This window comes from Sapajus apella, unplaced genomic scaffold (assembly GCF_009761245.1).
Source record: "Sapajus apella isolate SASKATOON/1434 unplaced genomic scaffold, GSC_monkey_1.0 scaffold165, whole genome shotgun sequence".
NCBI lineage: Eukaryota > Metazoa > Chordata > Mammalia > Primates > Cebidae > Sapajus > Sapajus apella.
In genome coordinates, this window is record NW_022437105.1 from 407,891 (window position 1) to 428,471 (window position 20,581).

Sequence of the window (20,581 nt, forward strand, 5' to 3'; positions counted from 1 at the left end):
CCCCGTCTCTACTAAAAATACAAAAAATTAGCTGGGCATGGTGGCGCGTGCCTGTAATCCCAGCTACTCAGGAGGCTGAGGCAGGAGAATTGCCTGAACCCAGGAGGTGGAGGCTGCGGTGAGCCGAGATCACGCCATTGCACTCCAGCCTGGGTAACAAGAGTGAAACTCCGTCCCAAAAAAAAAAAAAAAAAAGAAATTGATTCTAAGTGATCTGTATGTGTTAAGAATATTATTTGTCAATGAAGAAGGTATACTTTAGAGTGGAATTTGCACCTGTTCTGTGTTGCATCAAAGGTTTAAGTATGAATCTCGAGGCAGTGATGCCTATGTAATAACCTGAGTCTAGTATTACATAATAAGCCTCTGTCAAATGCAGTTATGCAAGAGAAAAAATGTACAAAGATACATCGCTCATACATGAAAAATATCAAAGAAAAGGAGAATTTAAAACTTAATGCTAGGTTCATGCCTGTAGTCTCAACTACTCAGGTAGCTGAGGTAGGAGGATTGCTTGAGCCCGGGAGATTGAGGCTGCAGTGAGCAGTGATTGTGCCACTGTGCTCCAGCCTGGGCTGCAGAGTGAGACCCTGTCTTAAAATAAACCAAAACGAACCAAAAGCATATACTTTATGACTTGCTTTACTTGTCATCCTATTTATGGGGTGATAAATTATTTAGCTTAAGATGAGTTAAGTTGTTCAACTTGATTAAAAGCTTGACTTTTTAATTAGATTATTTTTTATGATTAAAAATTGTATCTTTAAAATATATTTACCAAAATTTAGTCAAGTATATCAATTACTTAATATTGTTTTCAGCTCATCATTCTATACATTTGACTCCTTCACAGAAACTGTTAATTTCATTTAAAAAATTTAACTTCAAAAAAGTTAATGTTTTTAAATCTTTCAGATGTTAAAAAAAAAAAAAAATCATTCCATTCAGTTAATTTGGGCTTTTCAAAATTTGCTATATAATTTTTTTTTTTTTTTTTTTTTGAGACAGAGAATTTTTCTTGTTGCCCAGGCTGTAGTGCAGTGGCACAATCTCAGCTCACTGCAACCTCCGCCTCCTGGGTTCAAGCGATTCTCCTGCTCAGCCTCCTGGGTAGCTGGGATTGCAGGCATGTGCCACCATGCCTGGCTAATTTTGTATTTTTAGTAGAGACGGGGCTTATCCATGTTGGTCAAGCCGGTCTTGAACTCCTCATCTCAGGTGATCCGCCTGCCTTGGCCTCCCAAAGTGCTAGGATTACAGGTGTGAGCCACTGTGCCTGGCCTAAATTTGCTGTAATTTTAAGACAGATTTTGTGAAATTAAAGTATATTAAGTCCTGTGTTTCTTTCTTGTGGTTGGAAGGTCATGGTATAATATTGTTCTGTTTTAGGATAACACTGGTGGAAGTTACGGAAATGTATAATCAATATATTTTTCTTTCAGTATTATTCATGAATAAACTCACTATTAATGTAAACTTTTAATGATAGATTTCAGCTTAGTTCAGTATATTTGTTTGTATTTAGTATGTGGTAAATAGTACGTCACAGACCTGTTAGGGTACAGATGTAGCCAAATAGCATCTGCCCTTTTGATTTTTGTATCATTGCAATGTGTCTATTTTCAGTAAGAAAAAAAAGTTTAAAATATTGTTGGTGTTTTTTTTTTCTTGCAGTGAAAATTCTCGACTGGCTGCTGAGGTTTACAAAGACATGCCTGAAACCAGCTTTACACGAACAATTTCTAATCCTGAGGTGGTCATGAAACGGCGGAGGCAACAGAAATTGGAAAAGAGAATGCAGGAATTTCGGAGCTCAGATGGGCGGCCAGATTCAGGTACACACTTTATAGTTTTTCTCTGTTCTACCTGTTGTAAAGAGCGTTGTTTAATTACACTCTATATGTGCATGAGGCCTGCTTTAACTAAAGCAATGGGTGATGTAACCTTTTGAAAACAAATGTGTACCACATACATCTGGTACAAAATCAGCCTGCCCTATGGTAAAATCTGGAAAATTTCAAGTATATACAAAAAAGAGAGAAAGATAAAATAAAGCTCCCATGTACCTATCACTGAGGTTTGATAATTAACAACTCATGTTTCTTCTGTACCCCAAAATACATTGCCTCCATTCTCAAAGTATTGTGAAGCAAATCCCAAACTTCTTGTTCTTTCAACAATAAATATTTTGGTATATTTTTCTGAAGGGTAGAGATTCCTTAAAAAACAAAACAAAATATAAGCGTAGTATTATTATCATATATAAAATAATTGATAGTAATTCCTTGATACTATCAAACAACTAGTCATTGTTTAAATTTTCCTGATTACCTCAGGTAATTGTTTTATTTGTGATGGGATCTAAATGAGATGTAATACATTAAATGCATGGTCACTTGCTTCTACGCCCATTGCCGACACTACTCAGGACTCTATCTTCTGAGCATATTTCAGTGTAGTATCCAGAAAGCTACCATGTGGGGAGAAAGTTGGCCCACCCTAGCATTCCTGCTTTTTTTGATCCTTAGCACCCTATAACCGAGTCCTAATTACACATTTCACAGGACTTGTTGTGCCAGTGATTTTAAAAAAATCTCGGAGAGTATAGGACTTCTTGGTTCCATAAATATTCTAATAGATTACAGTTGAGATCCAAATGATTCTTTGTTTATGTATATTCTGTCTTGTTCTGCCAAGAATTTGAAATAATTTCTAAATATATGCACCCAAAAAAAAGACAAAAGAAAATGAGTTTGAGAGAAAATATAAAGAAGAAGAGTAGTAAAAATTTTTTCAAAGACAAGAGGAATGCTAAGAAATGGCTACATGTGCTAGCCTCATACCAGACCTGAAGGCACTTTGTATGCTGTACAAAGGAGTTTGACATTATTACTGAAATGAATTTCTGAATTCATTCTATGGTTCCTTCTTAAGGAATATTCAAGTATGGGCTAGAGGTAGTGAGTCATGGTAAAGATAGCTAACTTAGAGTATCAATTTTTATATGTAACTTTAAAAAAATATTTTTAAAATGTAGTATGCTTTTAATGTGGTTAGAATGTAACATTTACATATATTTTTTACGATAAAATAGGAAGTTTTTGTATGTCCCTTAGCTTATGTCCCCAGATTCCCCCATGTATTTTGCTGGGCCATTGGTGGTATTTTGATGGAAACATTTGATATGCTTTGTTAATAAGCTGCTGGAGAGTTTAAGCTAGGGGTTTAGAAAGCTTTCATTGTAGCCTAAGCTATATATCTGGAGAGATTACTGTGGAAACAGAGTGGAAGATGGATTTGATGGAATTCTGATTAGAAGCAGGCATGCCCATTTAAAGTATTGCTTTGCCCATATAAGGAATAAGGGGCCTCTGAGCTCTGTCATTGACAGCAGGATGTAAAGAGAGAAAGGTCTGAAGAAACAGTTAAGAGGTAGAATTATCAGGAACTGGCAATAGCCTGGATTTTACTGAGGAGGGGAGACATTCTGGATGGCACCTCTGCTTTTAATTGGAAAGATGTTGATAGACTGTAGAATGAAAGAACGTTTGGGAGTGGAAGATAGGTTTTGTTTATGTGTGTCACATGAAGTGCTGGTGGGATATGGGATGTATTTTAGGCTACTTTGAGTGACTCCAGAGCACTGTGCAGCAGTGTCACATGACGATTGGGGTTTGGGAGTGATCAGTGTTGTTGGGAGACAGTGTATAGTTGATCCAGAAACTTAAGGGACAGGCATCGTTAAGAGGAGTCAGCAAAGAAAACAGGAAAAACCATAAAGAATTAGGAGGAGAAATAGCAGAACATCAGAGTACAGCTTGTATGTTAAAGGGGTGATTAGGGATAGAAGGGGCATTTTTCTATATGTAGACGCTGAGGGAACTCCTAAGAAATAAATACTGATAGCAAAAAATGGACCTTTATTGTTTATACTAAGGAAGCCAAAAGTATTAATGAAGTCTAAGGTTTTTACTTGTTATTGTTAACAAATAACTTACTCTGAAACACTGTACCCTTACAGCCTACTGCAGCTATCAGCTTAACATTCAGGTTGGTTCTTTAGTGTGGGCTGGAGACAAGGGCACCTGTGTGTGAAAACCACTTGCCTGAGAGTGACAACTGTGTCTGTTATTTTTCTCTCTTTTACCCCAAGGATTAGTTTCTCAAGTTCTGATGACAGAACCTCCATGTCCCCTTTCATTTGTTTCTGTTACACTCACCTCACAGCTGATCAGGCATCAGAGTTCATAACAAGCTTTGCCCCTGAACTTTGTAAAGTATTTTTGATACTCAATTATATTTGCTTCATGATGGCTTTAAAATGTAGTTGACCCCAAAATGTCCTATATATCTCAGTTAATTCATTTGTGGCACAAATATTCTACCACCATTTATTGTTATGGTTTTTCCTCACTGATAAATTAACAAAATTATAAGAGAATTTGTAGTCGATTCTTCCTCTTCTTGGGTGTTTCAGTGCGCAGTCTTGGGAGTAGCAGGGTACTGTGCAAAAGAGCATGGACCTGGGGTCAGGATGCAGTTGGTACCACTGTGCACAAACTAAGAGCCACAGTCTCTTCCTCTTCAAAACGGGGCACTAACCTATATCTTAGTCTTGGAACTGAGACATACGTTTATACAAATATATTTTAGTTTGTAGTAGGAACTTAAAAACCTTAGCTTTTCTTCTCTTTCTCCTTCCTTAGTAAATCAGGAGGTATCTATTGCTCCCATAACAATAACAATAATTATGCTTAGAAACTAACAAGGTTTTATGATTGACTGTGTTTGTTTATTGCCTTTTTATGTGTCAGAATGCCTTAATGCACTATACTCAAACCATAGTTTTAGATATTAGTTCTAAAATAGTCAGACATTTAATACGTTTCATTCAGTAGCTAAATTCATTTGACCACTTGATTATGAATTTTATAGCTGTCTCATTTTGATGTGTCCTTTAGAAGTGCCACTGAAAACTAGATTATCTGTAGGAACCATACCAATTTCTTCAAGTGACTTTCTGATAAACTTTGTCCTTAAATTTTTTTCCACCAGGTAGCCTTTTCTGCCCTGTGGTCTGTTTGTCTGTAGCTTTGGGATCACGAGTACTTACCTAGGCATTTAACAGGGGTGTGTGTGTGTGTATATATGTGTGTATGTGTGTGTGTGTGTATGTGTTTGTTTATTTTTTAGAAAAGTTAGGTGTCTGATCATTTGCATTTCTTTGCTGGACATCTAGATAAGGACACAAATTCCACTCTTCAGTTTTCAAAATAGAAGCTCCTTGCTGATATAACATGTGAAACTTGTAGTTGTTACTGCAGTCTGCATGATTGTTTACTCACCCTGTTGTACTTAATGTTTTTCATGTGAATTACTTGAGGCTCATGTTGGGATGTGGAGTGTAATTAAATAAGGAGTGGGCATTTTGGTGTCGTGGAAAACACACAGTTTATATGAGCCCCACTTCTGTTGCTGATGTCCCTATCTTCACCCAAAAGCCAGGTTTCTCTTTGGAAAGCAGAAGTGACATTTTGCCCACCTCCTTAGACATATGCATGCAGACACACAATCACACATGTGTACTCTGTCTTGACATGCGCACACACGCAGACACTCACACACAGAACTTAAACCCTTTGAGTGGCTTTCACTTTAACTAGAATAATTAAACTCGTAATCATGATCAGGGAAGTCCTGCATAATCTGGTCTCAGCTGGTTTCTGACCTCATCTCCCCCTTTTCCCTCACTGTGTCAGTACTGGCCAGTGAATCCAGCCAGACTTACTCCAGCCATGGGCCTTAGCAGTTGCTGGTCCCCTGCTCAGACAAAGCCCTTCCTTTCGATTTTCACATGGTCACTTATGTCTGATTAATCAGATCTGAGTTCAAATGTTTATTCTTCAGAGAAGTCTTGGCCAGTCACCCAAGTTTTAGATGCTCTTGGTCACATTCTTTCTCACAACCTTATATTTTTCACAATGTGTGTCACTGTTTTAAAGGTACTTATTTGTTTTCTTGTTAGTCTCCTTCCTCTGCATCCTACTCCCAACCACAGAATGTAAGCTGTTGAAGGCAGGAACATCATCTGACCTGCTTATTGCTGTTCCTCTGCATTGGAACAGTGGGGCCCCTGGGCAGTGTGAGTGCGTACATGATAAATATGTTCTGCAACCTGTGATTCCCATATTCTAATATGAGTGTAGACTAGTTGCTTTCTTAAAAGACCAACTTTATGTTACTGTGAGCTAAGTTATCCAAATGCAATTCATGCCAGACTTGTTGAAAAAGACAGTATGAGAAATAGTAGCTGAAATAACTGCATTAGAATTAAAAAGTAATGGAGTCATGGAAATCTAGAACTTGCCTTAAGAAACCCACAGATTTTCTGTTCTAGCTCTTCTGAATTACAGGTGAGAAAATGGAGTTAAAGAAGCTAACGTGAGTACCTAGGGTCACACTGTCATAATGGGAATGTGGAGCCTACCTTAATTTCTTCCCTCAGCATCCTTTCATCTAGACCTCAGATTTCAGGGTTTGTTAATCTTGGACGATAGGTAGAAAGCAGATTATGACACCAAAAGTGACAGTATTCTCACACACACACACACACACACACACACACACACACACACACACACACTTTACAAAGATCTCACACACACACACACTTTACAAAGATCACACACACACACACACACACACACACATTCTTTACAAAGGAACACAAAAGAAAATCTCAGGATATCCAAGTTGCTCTGCTGTAGTTGGTTTTCTTTTCTCCCCCACTAAATAAGTTCACAGCTATAAAGGACATTGTAGTTTGTAGTGCCTGGAAGTAAAAATAGAACTCTGCTCTGTTGGCATATCTCTCATGAAAAATCTTTGGTCTCGAGCACCTGAGATCTCCTGGCTCCGACTTCACTTTTCAAAAATGGATTTATTTAGTGTGTTAATATTTAACTTTATCTGGGTTTTTAGTTTGTTTCAGGTTGATGATGAGGAAGTAGGAAAATGGGAGAAATCGGTATATAATGATATATAGATAAGAAAATGGGAAAGCAATTGAGTAAAGAGCACCTTAGAGAAATTCTGGAGTTCTTTCCTTTTCTTTCCTTACTATAGTGGAAATCAGTTCATTGATACAAAAATTCCTTTGGCTTGAAGAGAGAACACTATGATATGGTCTTTGTCATGCTTGATTGTTCATGATTTCCTAAGTGTCACTAGATCAACCAGTTACTGCTAGTATGTGTTACCTAATTGTTTTTGCACTCATTATACGTAGAATGCAGGTATCTTTTTCTCAAGTGATTATAAATGTTAGCTATCTCTGTTATTTGCATAAAGCAGGTTAAACTCAAAGATGTCAAAATGTTTTTTTCAGGTGGAACATTGAGAATTTATGCAGATAGTTTAAAACCAAATATTCCCTACAAGACAATCCTGCTGTCTACTACAGATCCTGCAGACTTTGCTGTGGCAGAAGCTTTAGAGAAGTATGGTCTGGAAAAAGAAAACCCTAAGGATTACTGCATAGCCCGGGTAAGGAACTTTATCACTAGTTCTTTCTACTTTGCATTTAAATGGAAGATACTCTTTAAATCAAATTAAACCTAGATTTTCACCCTACCATATCATTTAGAATCTGATAAATTACAAATCATGTGTTAAATCTGTATTTTAAAAAAGCAGTCTCCCTTCCATTGCAAAGGTAATATATGTTTCTATTATAAAATAAGAAAAATATTAAAAGGCAAATTGAAGAAAATAAAAATTGCCCCTAAATCAATTGACCCACATATATATGTGGTTCTAATTCTGGTCTCTGTTCTGTTCCACTGATATATATGTCTTATCTTTTTACCAATAGCAAGCTGCCTTGATTACTGTAGATTTATAATAAGTCTTAAAATTATATAAAGTATGTGCCAGTTTTGTTTATTATTTTTAAAAATTGCTTTGTTTATTCTAGGTTATTTGTGTTTCTATATAAATTTTAGCACCAGCTTCTCAGTGTCTACCCAAAACCTTCTGGGACTGTGATTGGGTTTGCATTGCCTTTGTAGATGAATTTTGAGAGGCTTCTCATGCTAACAATATTTTTGTCTTCCAATTTGTGAGCAGAGCATATCTCTTTATTTACTTGATGCTTTCATTTCTCTCAGCAGTGTTTTGTGGTATTCAGTGTAGAGGTCTTATACCTCTCTTGTTAGCTACAGACAGAATTAAAGGGGCTTGAGTTTTATAACTTTTATCTTTTTGCTGAGAAGCTAAGAAGTTATATTGAGTTGGAAAACTAGTAGATTCATAATTTAGGAATATAGCCTAATTTTTAGCTGATAGTAGGTGGGAAAACATGTTTCTCTTGCATTAAAATGACAAAAAGGGAATAAAAATTTGTTTAAATGCACAAGAACAAAGAGAATGAGAGAAGAGATGACAAGAGATTAGAATAGTCTGTGAAATTTTGCAGATGTAAATGAGAGGTCTCTAACTTGCCAGACCAGAGAAATCTTGCTTGGAGGATGTCCAGACAAAGCAGGCAGGTGTATCCCAGCCTCAGGAAGACTCAGGAATTAGAGGCTTTAGTACTTTCTAAGACAGTGTTGAAAGTTGGCCTGAAAGTTTCTATAAGAGGAAGCAGACTCCACCAGATTCCCTTCCCTTCCCCTAACTGCTGAAGGCTAGAGTGGAACTGATGGGAGGTGGGTGAGTCCTGAACGGAGGCCTTGGAGGTGGGGCTAACAGGAGTAGCACAAGGTGACAAGGGTCTTCACTGAAAACAGAGGACGAAGTGAAAGACTGTACCCAGAATACTGATGGCTAGAAGATTTATGGATCCCTCTTAGAAAACACTTGTCAAAGAAAGATCTGTATGAAAGTTTGAAAAGTTCTGGTCTAATTTTGAAAGTTCTGGTCTAATAACCTCACTCTGAGACTTAGCAACAGTAACCCTTGCCCACATAGATAGACTTTACATCCAGCTTTCGTGAGACTTGCTGTCAAATGTAGATAGCCAAGGTTCAACAGACATTTGAAAAAGGTACCTTTCAAATGGGGACAGGTCAACACAAGCATTAAGAAAACTGGAGCTAAAAGGGAGAAACTGGAGATATCAGATGGAAGTTTTACAACACCAAGACTCACAGAGATAAGGAAAACAGTGCATCCATGAAATAAGAACAGAATGCCGTAAAAAGAAACAGAGAAAGAGCTCTTAGAAAATTAAAAACAAGTAAGGGATACGGGGGGAAATATTAATAAGACAGGTGGAAAATTTGGGAATCTACCCAAATACAGATCAAAGAGAAATAAGTAAAGCAGACAAAGTGTGATATTTAGATTATTAGGGTGTCTAACATATACTAAAGGGGGATCAGCCAGAGAAAACCAAAGGAGGCTGGGCATGGTGGTTCACTCCTATAATCCCAGCACTTTGGGAAGCTGAGGCAGTTGGATCACCTGAGGTCAGGGGTTTGAGACCACGGTGGCCAACATTTCGAAATCCTGTCTCTACTAAAAATACAAAAAAAAAAAAAAAAATTAAAAAAAAAAACTGGGCACAGTGTTGCATGCTTGTAATCTCAGCTACTTTGGAGGTTGGGGCAGGAAAATTGCTTGAATCCGGGAGGCGGAGATCTTGCCATTGCACTCTAGCTTGGGTGATGGAGCAAGACTTTATCTCAAAAAAAAAAAAAAAAGAAAACCAAACTAAATGGAAAGACCGAAGTTATCAAGGAAGTACTGCTAGAATCCTTCTCAGAACTGAGTTAGTTTAGTTTAGAGGTTGAAACGGCCCACTGAATAATGGTGCAATCACTTTGAAAAAGACCCAAACCAAATTTATTATTTTGAAACTGCAGAAAACTAGTGTTAAAAGTAATAATGACTCAAAAAGATTCAAGTTGCCTATACATGTTTAGGGAATAAGGCTGGTGCTAGTCTTCTCAACAGTAACTATGGAATCTGGCATGCTATGTACTTTCAAATGCAGAGTGAAATGATTTCCAATCCAGACTGTCAACCAAGTGTGTTAGGTAGATGGAATAAAGACATTTCAAAAGATACAAGACAAAAATTTACCTCCCATGTGCCCTGTTTCAAAAAAGTGCTGGAGGACATTGTCCAGCAGAATGATGGAGTAGGCCAAGAAAGAGAGAGAGGGAAGATTTAAGAATAGAATCTTTCATGAGAGGGGAATTCCAAGGATGTTGAAGAAGGAAAGTCCAGAAGATTCCTGTGCAGTACTCCTGAACAGTACACACTTCAGATTGGAGAGTGTCCAAGACTGAGGGTAATAGCAATAAGGACATTTTGTGTAGTAGAAATGTGGTAAATATGAGTTGTGACATGTAAAATAAACAAGTAGCCAGTAAATTCCTGAGGATATTTCTATGAGCTTGTATTTTTTGCAGTATTTTGTGTGTAGCAATAAAAAAGAAGTGGACATGCCCAGCACTAAGAAGTTCTTATACCACTCAGTGACATGTTGCTCTACAGCATCAGTTAGGTCTCCACCAGTTTACCTGGAGATACATGCAGGCACACTTCAGAGACGTTGCAGGCTTGGTGCCAGACCGCCACAGTTAATCTAGCATCACAGTAAAGTGAGTCACACAAATTTTTTGGTTTCTCAATGCAAATAGAAGTTATGCTTCTGCTATACTGTAGTCTATTAAGTATTAAGTGTGCAGTAGCATTGTGTTTAAGAAAAAAGGTACCTATAAAATTCTAACGATCATCTGAGCCGTCAGTGAGTTGTAGTCTTTTTGCTGGTGCAGTGTCTTGCCTGGTTGTTGATGGCCACTGACTGACCAGGGTGGTGGTGGCTGAAAGTTGAGGTGGCTGTGATGACTTCCTAAAATACAACAAAGTTTGCTGCATTAATTGACTCTCCTTTCACAAAACATTTCTCTGTAGCATACGATACTGTTTGATAGCTTTTTATGTTTAGTAAAGTTTGTTTCAAAATTGAAGTCAATCCTCCCAACCCCTGCCACTGCTTTATTAACTAAGTTTGTGTAATGTTTGAAATCCTTTGTTGTCATTTCAACAGTGTTCACATCATCTTCACCAGGAGTTGATTCCATAAGAAACTACTTTCTTTGCTTATTCATAAAAGGCAGCTCCTTGTTTGTTCAAGTTTTATTTTGAGATTGCAGCAATTCAGTCACATTTTCAGGCTCCATTTGTAATGTCAGTTCTCTTCCTGCTTTCACCTCATCTTTGGTTAATTCCTTCACTGAAGTCTTGAACAGCTCCACATCATCGATAGGGTTTGAATCAACTTCTTCCAAACTCCTGTCACTGTTGATACTTTTCCTTATCCCATGAATCGTGAATATTGTAATGGCATCTAGAATAGTGAATACTTTCCAGGTTTTCACCCCAGATTTATCAGAGGAATCACTCTCTATGGCAGCTATAGCCTCATGAAATGTATTGCTTAAATAATAAGACTTGAAAATCAGTCATTCCTTGATCCATCGGCTGCAGAGTGGGTGTTGCTTTTATAAGCATGAAAACAATGTTAATCTCCTTGTACATATCCACCAGAGCTCCTGGGTGACTAGGTGCCTGGTCAGTGAGCAGTAATATTTTGCAAAGGATCTTCTTTTTATTTTTTTTTTCTCTGAGTAGTATGTCCCAACAGTGGGTTCAAAATATTCAGTAAGCCATGCTGCAAATACATGTGTTGACATCTAGGATTTGTTGTTCATTAATAGAGTACAGGCAGAGTTGATCTGTATAATTCTTAAAAGTTCCAGAATTTTCAGAAAGGTAAGCGAGCATTGGTCTCAAAGTCACCAGCTGCATTCGCCCCTAACAAAAGAATCAGCCTGTATTTGAAGCTTTGAAGCCAGCCATTGTCTTTTCCTCTCTAGCTAGAGAGTCCTAGATGGCTTCTTCTTCTAGTAGAAGGCTTTTTCATCTTCACTGAAATTCTGTTGTTTAGTGTAGAGACGTTCATCAATGATCATAGCTAGATCTCCTGGAGAACTTGGTGCAGCTTCTGCATAAGCAGTTTCACCTTGCCCTTTTATTTTATGGAGATGGCGTCATTTCCTAAACCTCACAAATCAACCTCTGCTAGCTTCAGACTTTTCTTCTGCATCCTTCTCACCTCTCTCAGTCTTCATAGAATTGAAGAGAGTTAGGGCCTTACTCTAGAGTAGAATTGGCTAGAACGTTGTGGCTGGTTTGGTCATTTATCCAAACCATTCAGACTTTCTCCATATCGGCAGTAAGGCTGGTTCTTTCTTACCATTCATGTGTTCATTGGAGTAACACTGTTAATTTCCTTTAAGAAGTTTTCCTTTGCTTTCATAACTTGACCGGGACCAAGGGGTCTAGCTTTCTGCTTGTCTTGGCTTTCATCATTCCCACCTTGCTATATTTAATCAATTTTTAGCTTTTGATTTAAAGTGAGAGACGTGCAGCTTTTCCTTTTACTTAGAGGTCATTGTAGGGTATTCATTGTCCTAATTTGATTGTTATTATGTCTCATAGAACAGGGAGGCCCCAGGAAAGCCAGAGAGATGGGGAGTAGAACATTCAGAACACACACATTTATCAGTTAGATGTGCCATCTTATATGGTACAGTTCATGACACCCCAAAATGTTAGAAGAGTAACATCAGAGATCACAGATCACCTTTACAGATACAATAATAAGAAGAAAAAGATTGAAGTATTGTGAGAATTAATATAGTATACACATACACATGAAGTGAGCCAGGCTATTGGAAAAATGGCACCAGTAGGTGTGCTCAACACAGGCTTGCCGCAAACTTTCAACTTGTATTTGTTTTTTCTTAAAAGAGCAGTATCCGTGAGGCACAATAAAGCAACAAAGTGTGTCTGTACATTTACAAATACCCTGTCTTTGTAAAAGCAGTCACCATAAACAAAACCAAATAACACAGTGCTGTGTGTGTGTTTACATGAACAAATAGAAAGGGAAATGCCTGGAAAAGATATAGCTTACAAACCAAGTGAGGGAGGAAAAGACTTCTAAAATGTGTTACATGATTAAGATAGGAATCTCATTATGAAATAAATGCATAAAAGTAATTATTGAAAATAAAGTCATAAAATATAGTTATCTCACAGTTTTTTTTTCTTCTTTGTACTTTTTCTGTATTTGAATTTTTTACAGTGAACTTGTGTTATTCAGAATCAGAAATACGGCAAAGCTCATTTCATCATGGGGATGGGAGAAGATAGATGAGCATGGGTATTTGGTAATTTGATGCACCTTTTTATTTCTTTGGCCTTTATTTAGTAGGAAGTAGAAAGAAATTGTGTCGATTAAAATTGAAGAAATAAAGGTCATCTCAGAAGTGAAATTTAAAAATTTATACTTCTAAATGAGATCATGAACTAGAATTCTGCCATACTTTGTGGGGCATTGATGGGGTAAGGTTGGAAGGTTGTATAGTCAAGGTAATTGTGCATTCTCTCTGAAGGGAAAACACTTGAGCTAGAGGACATAGTGGTGTATTGCCCTGACGGTTACATGAAGTGAAAGAGAGCTCTGTTACGATCCAGGACCTTGTAAGATAATCACTTACTTGTTCAGAAGAACTATGTAGCAAGCATAATTACATATATATAAGAGACATAGTTTACCTATAGAATAATTAAGTCCATGGATATGATGGATTCTATAAGTGTTTCTTATACTTAAAATTGATTAGTAACTGCTGTACAAAGTTCTGTAAGTCAGAATACTGCTGGTAAAATGGCAGTGTACATAGGGTCCATACTACTGAACAGAGGCTTGGTGTTCTCTGAGCTGTGCCCCCTCAGCTGTTGGTGGTGTGAACACTGAGGGCAGGAGCTTGAAACCCTGTCTGTACTAAAAATACAAAAATTAGCTGGGTGTGGTGGCGAGTGCCTATAATCCCAGCTACTTGGGAGGCCAAGGCAGGAGAATCGCTTGAACCCAGGAGGCAGAGGTTGCAGTGAGCTGAGATCCCGCGACAGCACTCCAGCCTGGGCGACAGAGCGAGACTCCATCTCAAAAAGAAAATAAAGAATGCCTAGTGTTGCCTCTGATACCTGGTGTTGCCCTAGTATTTGCCAAGGGAATGTTTATGTTGATAAGTGTATATAAGTCTATTTAATAATAAGCCATTCTATAAAATTGCATATGATAAGCTTTTAAGCATCTTTATCCTTTCAGTAATTTTTGGCTGATTTTTACTGTTAAAAATGAGAAAGTGAAAGAGCACCATTAATTGGGGTTTTAAAGTTGTGAAAGCCTATCTTGAAATTTCATTGACAGCCTCTTATGAGGTCATTTGATAATTTCTATTGAGTGTTTCCTCTAGTTTTGGCTGGCTGTTCTATTATTTTCTAACCAGTTTTCTTTTGCAAGATTAGGCAATACAAACCAGGAGTTGATTACTGTTTTGCCTTGATTTAGAAATTCTTTATCTTCTTAGCTTGCCATTTCGTAAATTGTAGCTGTTTTCATACTCTTTATTCATTATTTTATCTAATTATTCAATAAATTTTCTCCTAATTGTTAGATATTATCCTGGGATAAGAAGAAGCTGCCCTTAAAGCTTATTATAAAGGGAGACAGAAAGACTAAGAAATAGAAAACAAGAAGCTTTTCTATTAGAATGAAAATTATACTTAAGCCGAAGGATGACTGCATGTTATTAGACATGAAAGTTGGGGCGAGAGGCATCATGGAAGCATGATTATATGTCGCTGAGTCTGAGGATTCTGCTTCCGCATGACTTGGCTCTAAATGTTTGATAAAGATTGAGGCTAAAGAGATGCGTGAAGGTCAGATCCTGAAGTGTAGTATGTGTTCTAAGCCAAAATACTGGATTTATGAAACACTATGAAGAAAGATTGATTAATTTATAATAAGATGTGTTATAGTTGATTTGTCTTTTGAAGGTAATTGAAGCAGTATAGATAGAAATTACAGGGTTCTATGGAAGAGTCTAACTCCTTTGGTATGTGAGCATAAGGATACATTTGGGTGGTGAGGTGTATTAAGATAACATCATTACATTAATTACAGGTTGGAAGTAATGTTTACAAGCCAGTGACTTGGCCTTCTTTTCTTATTCTCTCTAATCCTGTGTCGCTTTGTGTTAGCGGTGCACTAGAGTGAAGATGGAGTACAAACCCAGAGGCTAGGAGAATATTGGACAACCATCATCTCCCACTCTCCTCCTTCAGTGTTTTTGGGGCTTTCTTAGATGATTAAAAAAAATGTTTGGCTATAGTAAAAACATAATAAAAAAGTAATACAGCATTATGAATTTTTAAGAGTTCAGTGAATACAGTATATTGAAAGAGATGCCTAAAAATGTTTGTTGAATCAGTGACTAGCCCTGTAATATATCTAAATGATCTGATTAAAATTTAATCATAAAGAAAGGTTATTTACAAGAAAACGAAAACTGTTCTGGCTTGTTGTGTGGTAGTTATGCTAACAGATCTCATATTATATGAACCCACTTTATAAAACTTGTTTGAATGTGAAAAGATGGGTTAAGGACCAGAGAGATTGAAATTTGCAGTAATGAAGAAATTACGCAGAAGTTAACCATTACGACCTTTCCATATAAAAGGTTGTTAAAAAAAAAAAAAAAAATTCAGTCTAGCTTTTTTTAGGGGCCAGGTGATTAAAAGCAGCCAAATTAGCTGGCTTAGCTTTTTATTACAGACTGTTTTATTTCACTTTTATTGATGATTATTTTGATGATGAGTAAGACTTGTTTCTATGCTTGATCATTTCAGTTCTACAGTGACATTCATTCAAAAGCAATAAATGTATTCTTGTGAGTACTTGCTAACATAGTTACTTAGGCATGTTCACAGTTAATTATTTTTTATTTTTTTAGGTTATGCTTCCTCCTGGAGCCCAGCATTCTGATGACAAAGGTGCTAAAGAAATTATTCTTGATGATGATGAGTGTCCTTTACAAATCTTCAGGGAATGGCCAAGTGACAAAGGTAGTAACCTTATTAAAAGATTACTTATATCAGATTCCTACAGGATATACCGGTTGCTCAAATTAACACATGATGTAGGAGATGTGTGCATAAATATTTAGGATGGCGTTTTGCTGTAAAGCTTTCTGCCTCCTTCATTGACTTGCTTGATGATTCCTGAGTGTTGCCTTTGTCCCTAAGACCACACTCAGCTTATCTGAGTCTCATGTGTAGGTAGACCTTGAACAAATGGTAATACCGCAGGTAAATAACACATCTCATTAAGAAACCAGAGTGTTAGCACTGCATCAAGAAGTGAGAGACTATTGTTATCTGTAGTAGTAGAAAACACACTTCATGCTGACCAGATTAACTGTGTGGTGTTTGGACAAATTTGTTATGATGGAGAAAATGACCTCTTGTAATCCTGTAGATTGTCCAGTGGTTTAGTCATTCAAATAATGAATTCACACTTTGCGCTACCGAAACAATTTTCCCTAATTATTTCAAAGCAGTCAAAGTTTAAAGCTGTGTTTTTGAGAAAATACGGTTTTCTTTCATATTCACATCATAAGTTAACTGTTAACTCTGTAGAGGGCCTTGCATTAATAATGATATAAAAATGTATTGCCAATTAATCATGTCAATATGGAATGTAGTTTTGAAACAGCAAAAAAAATCCTTCCCAGCAAGCAAATTTCTAGCCTCCTTAAAACACTTGTTTAGTACTTTTTAAAAATAGTATAAAGTTAAAATTTTGTTAAAGGCAAATTGCTTAAATTCTTTAAGTTGAATTTAGTAAGAATCAGATCAACTAAAAATATACATGTATTCTGTTAGTAGTAATAGAATGGTTCTTTTATTTCAGTAGATTTTTGGGGAACAGGTGGTGTTTGGTTACAGGAATAAGTTTTTTAGTGGTGATTTCTGAGATTTTGGTGTACCCATCACCCTAAAAGCACTTTTATTTTTTTTGAGACCGAGTCTCGCTCTGTTGCCCAGGCTGGAGTGCAGTGACACGATCTTGACTCACTGCAACCTCTGCCTCCCGGGTTCAAGCTCTTCTCTTGCCTCAGCATCCTGAGTAGCTTGGGACTACAGGGCCGTGCCATCATGCCTGGTGAATTGTTTCTATTTTTAGTGGAGACGGGGTTTCACCATGTTAGCCAGGATGGTCTCAATCTCCTGATCTTGTGATCCACCTGCGTCAGCCTCCCAAAGTGCTGGGTTTACAGGTGTGAGCCACAGTGCCCTGCCAAAAGTACCTTTTTATGTGTGTATTTGTGTGTGAATGTGTTTTTTATATGTGCATGAATGTATTTATTGATCATAAGAGTTATTGACTAATGTAAGCATTTATTCTTAAACTTATGTGTTGTTTTTCAAGCTTGTGATGTCTTAGGTAGCTGTTAATTTAGAATAATTTTTGGAAATTGTTTGCCGGAGCTTTTCAAATACACCAAGAGGCTAATATTTCCTCTGTTGAGTAAAAGTATAAATTGGGTAAGCTTTAATCAGTGATTCCTTGGCAGATGTTTCTAAATTACCTGCATCTTCTTGAGAAAGCTTTGCACAGTTGACTGCCAGTCGGCTGGTGATCCTGACCAACCCGAGTCTGGCTGATGATTTCCAATGCTGCTGTTCTAGGGATTTTAGTTTTTCAGTTGAAGAGGAGGCCACCAGACCACATCCCAAAGAAAACGAAGAAACACTTGGAAGGGAAGCCAACCAAAGGAAAGGAGAGAGCCGAAGGGTCTGGCTATGGCTCCACCCTTCCCCCGGAGAAGCTGCCCTATTTAGTAGAGTTAAGCCCAGGTGAGAAAGCTGGTCACACCAGCAAATATTATAAATGTGCATTTTTAGCTTTAAATCTTTGTGCTTTCTAATGCATCTTCAAGTAGTCTTCTGTTGACTGACTTCACATTTTTAGACCTTTTTTTTTTTTTTTTTTAAAGGTAACCATCATAACATTTTTTAAAAAGCTTAAAATTATAAAATATGTATATGTTTACATAAAAATGGTTCATATGGACAAAAATGAGTATTAAGAAACAAAATTAAAATCGTATATAGACAGTTTTAAATTATTTTAATCCCTTAAAATTTTTTTTCCAAGATAACTTTCATAAAATATTAATCTACTAAAAATGACAAATTGATATTTACCCCATCTAAGGCAGATTTCATAAAGGGGCATGTGTGTGTGTGTGTGTCTGTCTGTCTGTTGTTTCTGATGCATGGACAATGTCTAAAAAGAATATTTTAAATCTTATATCTAAGAAACCCATCTTAGTACGAGGAAGGCTATTTGATTTTAAAGTAACAGACTACTTTTATTTTCTCATGAGTCCTCTAAGTGTTTTGTTTGTAGAACTCTCATACCCTAAAGCTGTTGGGTCAGTTTAGCCATTGGGGAGAGAAATACCTGGTCATTATTAAGGCAGTGTTCTACACACGCATCCCTAGGTAGAGCGTGTATTTGCACATATGTATGCTGTACATGACCTTTATCACTAAGCTAGCATTACTTCATTTCTTATTTAGTTATAAAGTGCTATTATGTGACCTGTATTATACAATACTATGAAGATCAGAGTATTGCAGCCCATCCCAAGCTGCATTTAATGAAAGCCCAATTAGTAATCACAGAAAAAATTAGCAGAAAATTGAATCAGTTATGTGTATGATACGTGGCTCTATGAGCATGAATTATATTTTTTTCTGATTTTTGAGCGTTTATTTTTATTTACAAGGTTTGTTTAGTTTCTTGCAGTTAGGTTATTGTAATTAACTAGTGATTAGATATGATATTTGTTGTCCAGCAGTCTCATGGTACAGTAAGTTATATCAATACAGACAGTGATGGTATCATTTTAAAGCCACAGTTAGTGGCAGTGTGGCTTTAGGTAGTAGCTCTATACTTAATTATATACAAAAATTAATTGATTAGCTATTTGTGAGGAATATATTGGTGTTGCTGACCTCAGTTCTCGAGTGGAAAGTTTCATTTGAAGTTTTATTATCTCACTGTAGTTTGGAAACACATCCCAGTATTGTTGTGTGTCTATAATGTGTGTGAGAGCATTGGTGTTTGGTTATCTGAGGGAATGAATGGCAATTGTGAGACAGCCATTAGTTTTTGAACTTTAAATTTTTTAGGCCCTTTTTTGGGTATTGGGCTGCCCTTTAAAATTTTATATTAAATTCTAGAAACTAATGATTTTTTTCCAAATCCAAATTTTTGAGGATTTAAGAGTGTTAAGCCCTTAGAGAAATTGATAAATAGCACTTGACAGAATAACTTTCAAATAAGTAATGGACAGTTTATTTTGGTAGACAGCAGAGACAGGATGAGAATTCATTCATTCACTTACACATTTGATAAATATTTATTGAATACTTGTTGTGTGTCATACCGTGTCCTGGGCCTTGGAGGTAGAGTACCAAAACATATTAAACCCCTTCACCTTGGGAATTTATATTCTAGTGAGAATTGTTATTTTGACTGCTTATTTCCTACTTAAGAGTCTCTCAGGTAATCAAATATATAGAATTTTTTTTTTGGAGATGTGGAGTAGATCATAGTTTTGTACTACTTTTGGCCAAATATTGACAACAGCGTATATTACATGGTTATTAATACACTGCCTTCCTAATAGCACCCTGCTGCCTTTAGTCAACATTCACTGACCCTTCTACTTTAGGCAAAGCAATGGATACAAAAGGAATAAGTTCATTCCCGCCTTCAGGTAATTCACACAGCCGGAGGGAATCACAGTGCCATGTGACCCCAGTGACTCTGCCTCTAGTCAGGCAGACTCTGCCTGACTTCTCTCCTGGGCCCTGTGGGCTGCCCTTTAGATAGCTGTACTTGTTGTTCCACAAGTGTGTGAAGTTCAGGTCTGGTGCCATTATTTTAAGGGTGACCTCGGAGGTTGGTGGCAGGCCTGAGTGCAAGGCCAGGATCATCCCTGCACCAAAGCCATGCTCTTTCATTGAGTCCTAATGTCTTTTTAGGTTTTTATTATTATTCATTGCTCACAGTTGGCATGCTGAATGAAAGTGATCTATTTTCCATGTATGAGAAAATAATATTCATACATAATGATTTATAATCAGTGGATAAGTACTATATTTCCCCAGCACATTGTCAGCCAAGCATATCCTCACTGGTGAGGTCCTGCTGGGTGTGGAGAGGAGTTTTTTGAGATGTGGCCATGAGCTAAACATTGTCTTTTAGAGAAATGGGGAGCAAATACGTGATTTTGTTCTTTGCTTTGGATTTGAATGTGTTCGTTAAACAGAAGAAATCAGCCCAGTGGAGTGGTAGCCTCTGTATGATTAACTCACTGTTGTTGTCCTGCTGCTTGGTGACTCACCTGTTGTCCTGCTGTTTCCCTTAACAGTCTGCATTGGTTTCTAAAACACTGACTGGGGCACTAGTATAGTCTTGTCCTCACAAAAGCTGATGGGTGAAGTGTACCTTTTCTTCCTTTGAAACATGTCTCACTGAAGTTCACCCTCTACGTCTCTTCTCCTCCTTCCCTCTTCTGCGTGTTCTGCATGATCTCTGTTCTGCTGATGCTGCCTTCACCTGGGTCCTGGCATGTTT

General features: G+C 37.2%; 1 protein-coding gene across 15 annotated transcripts in view; it reads left to right on the forward strand.

The window, feature by feature from the left end:
• AFDN (afadin, adherens junction formation factor) overlaps positions 1–20,581 on the forward strand; it is a 139,627-nt gene that overhangs the window by 45,385 nt on the left and 73,661 nt on the right. For 14 of the 15 annotated variants that reach the window (XM_032267073.1, XM_032267077.1, XM_032267074.1 and 11 more), the window contains exons 5-8: positions 1,675–1,835; positions 7,388–7,545; positions 15,879–15,990; positions 17,617–17,784. In XM_032267073.1, the coding sequence (XP_032122964.1) occupies positions 1,675–1,835; positions 7,388–7,545; positions 15,879–15,990; positions 17,617–17,784 (599 nt within the window). Of the gene's footprint in view, positions 1–1,671; positions 1,836–7,387; positions 7,546–15,878; positions 15,991–17,616; positions 17,785–20,581 lie in introns of all 15 variants that reach the window. The other variant, XM_032267063.1, reaches the window with a different exon arrangement.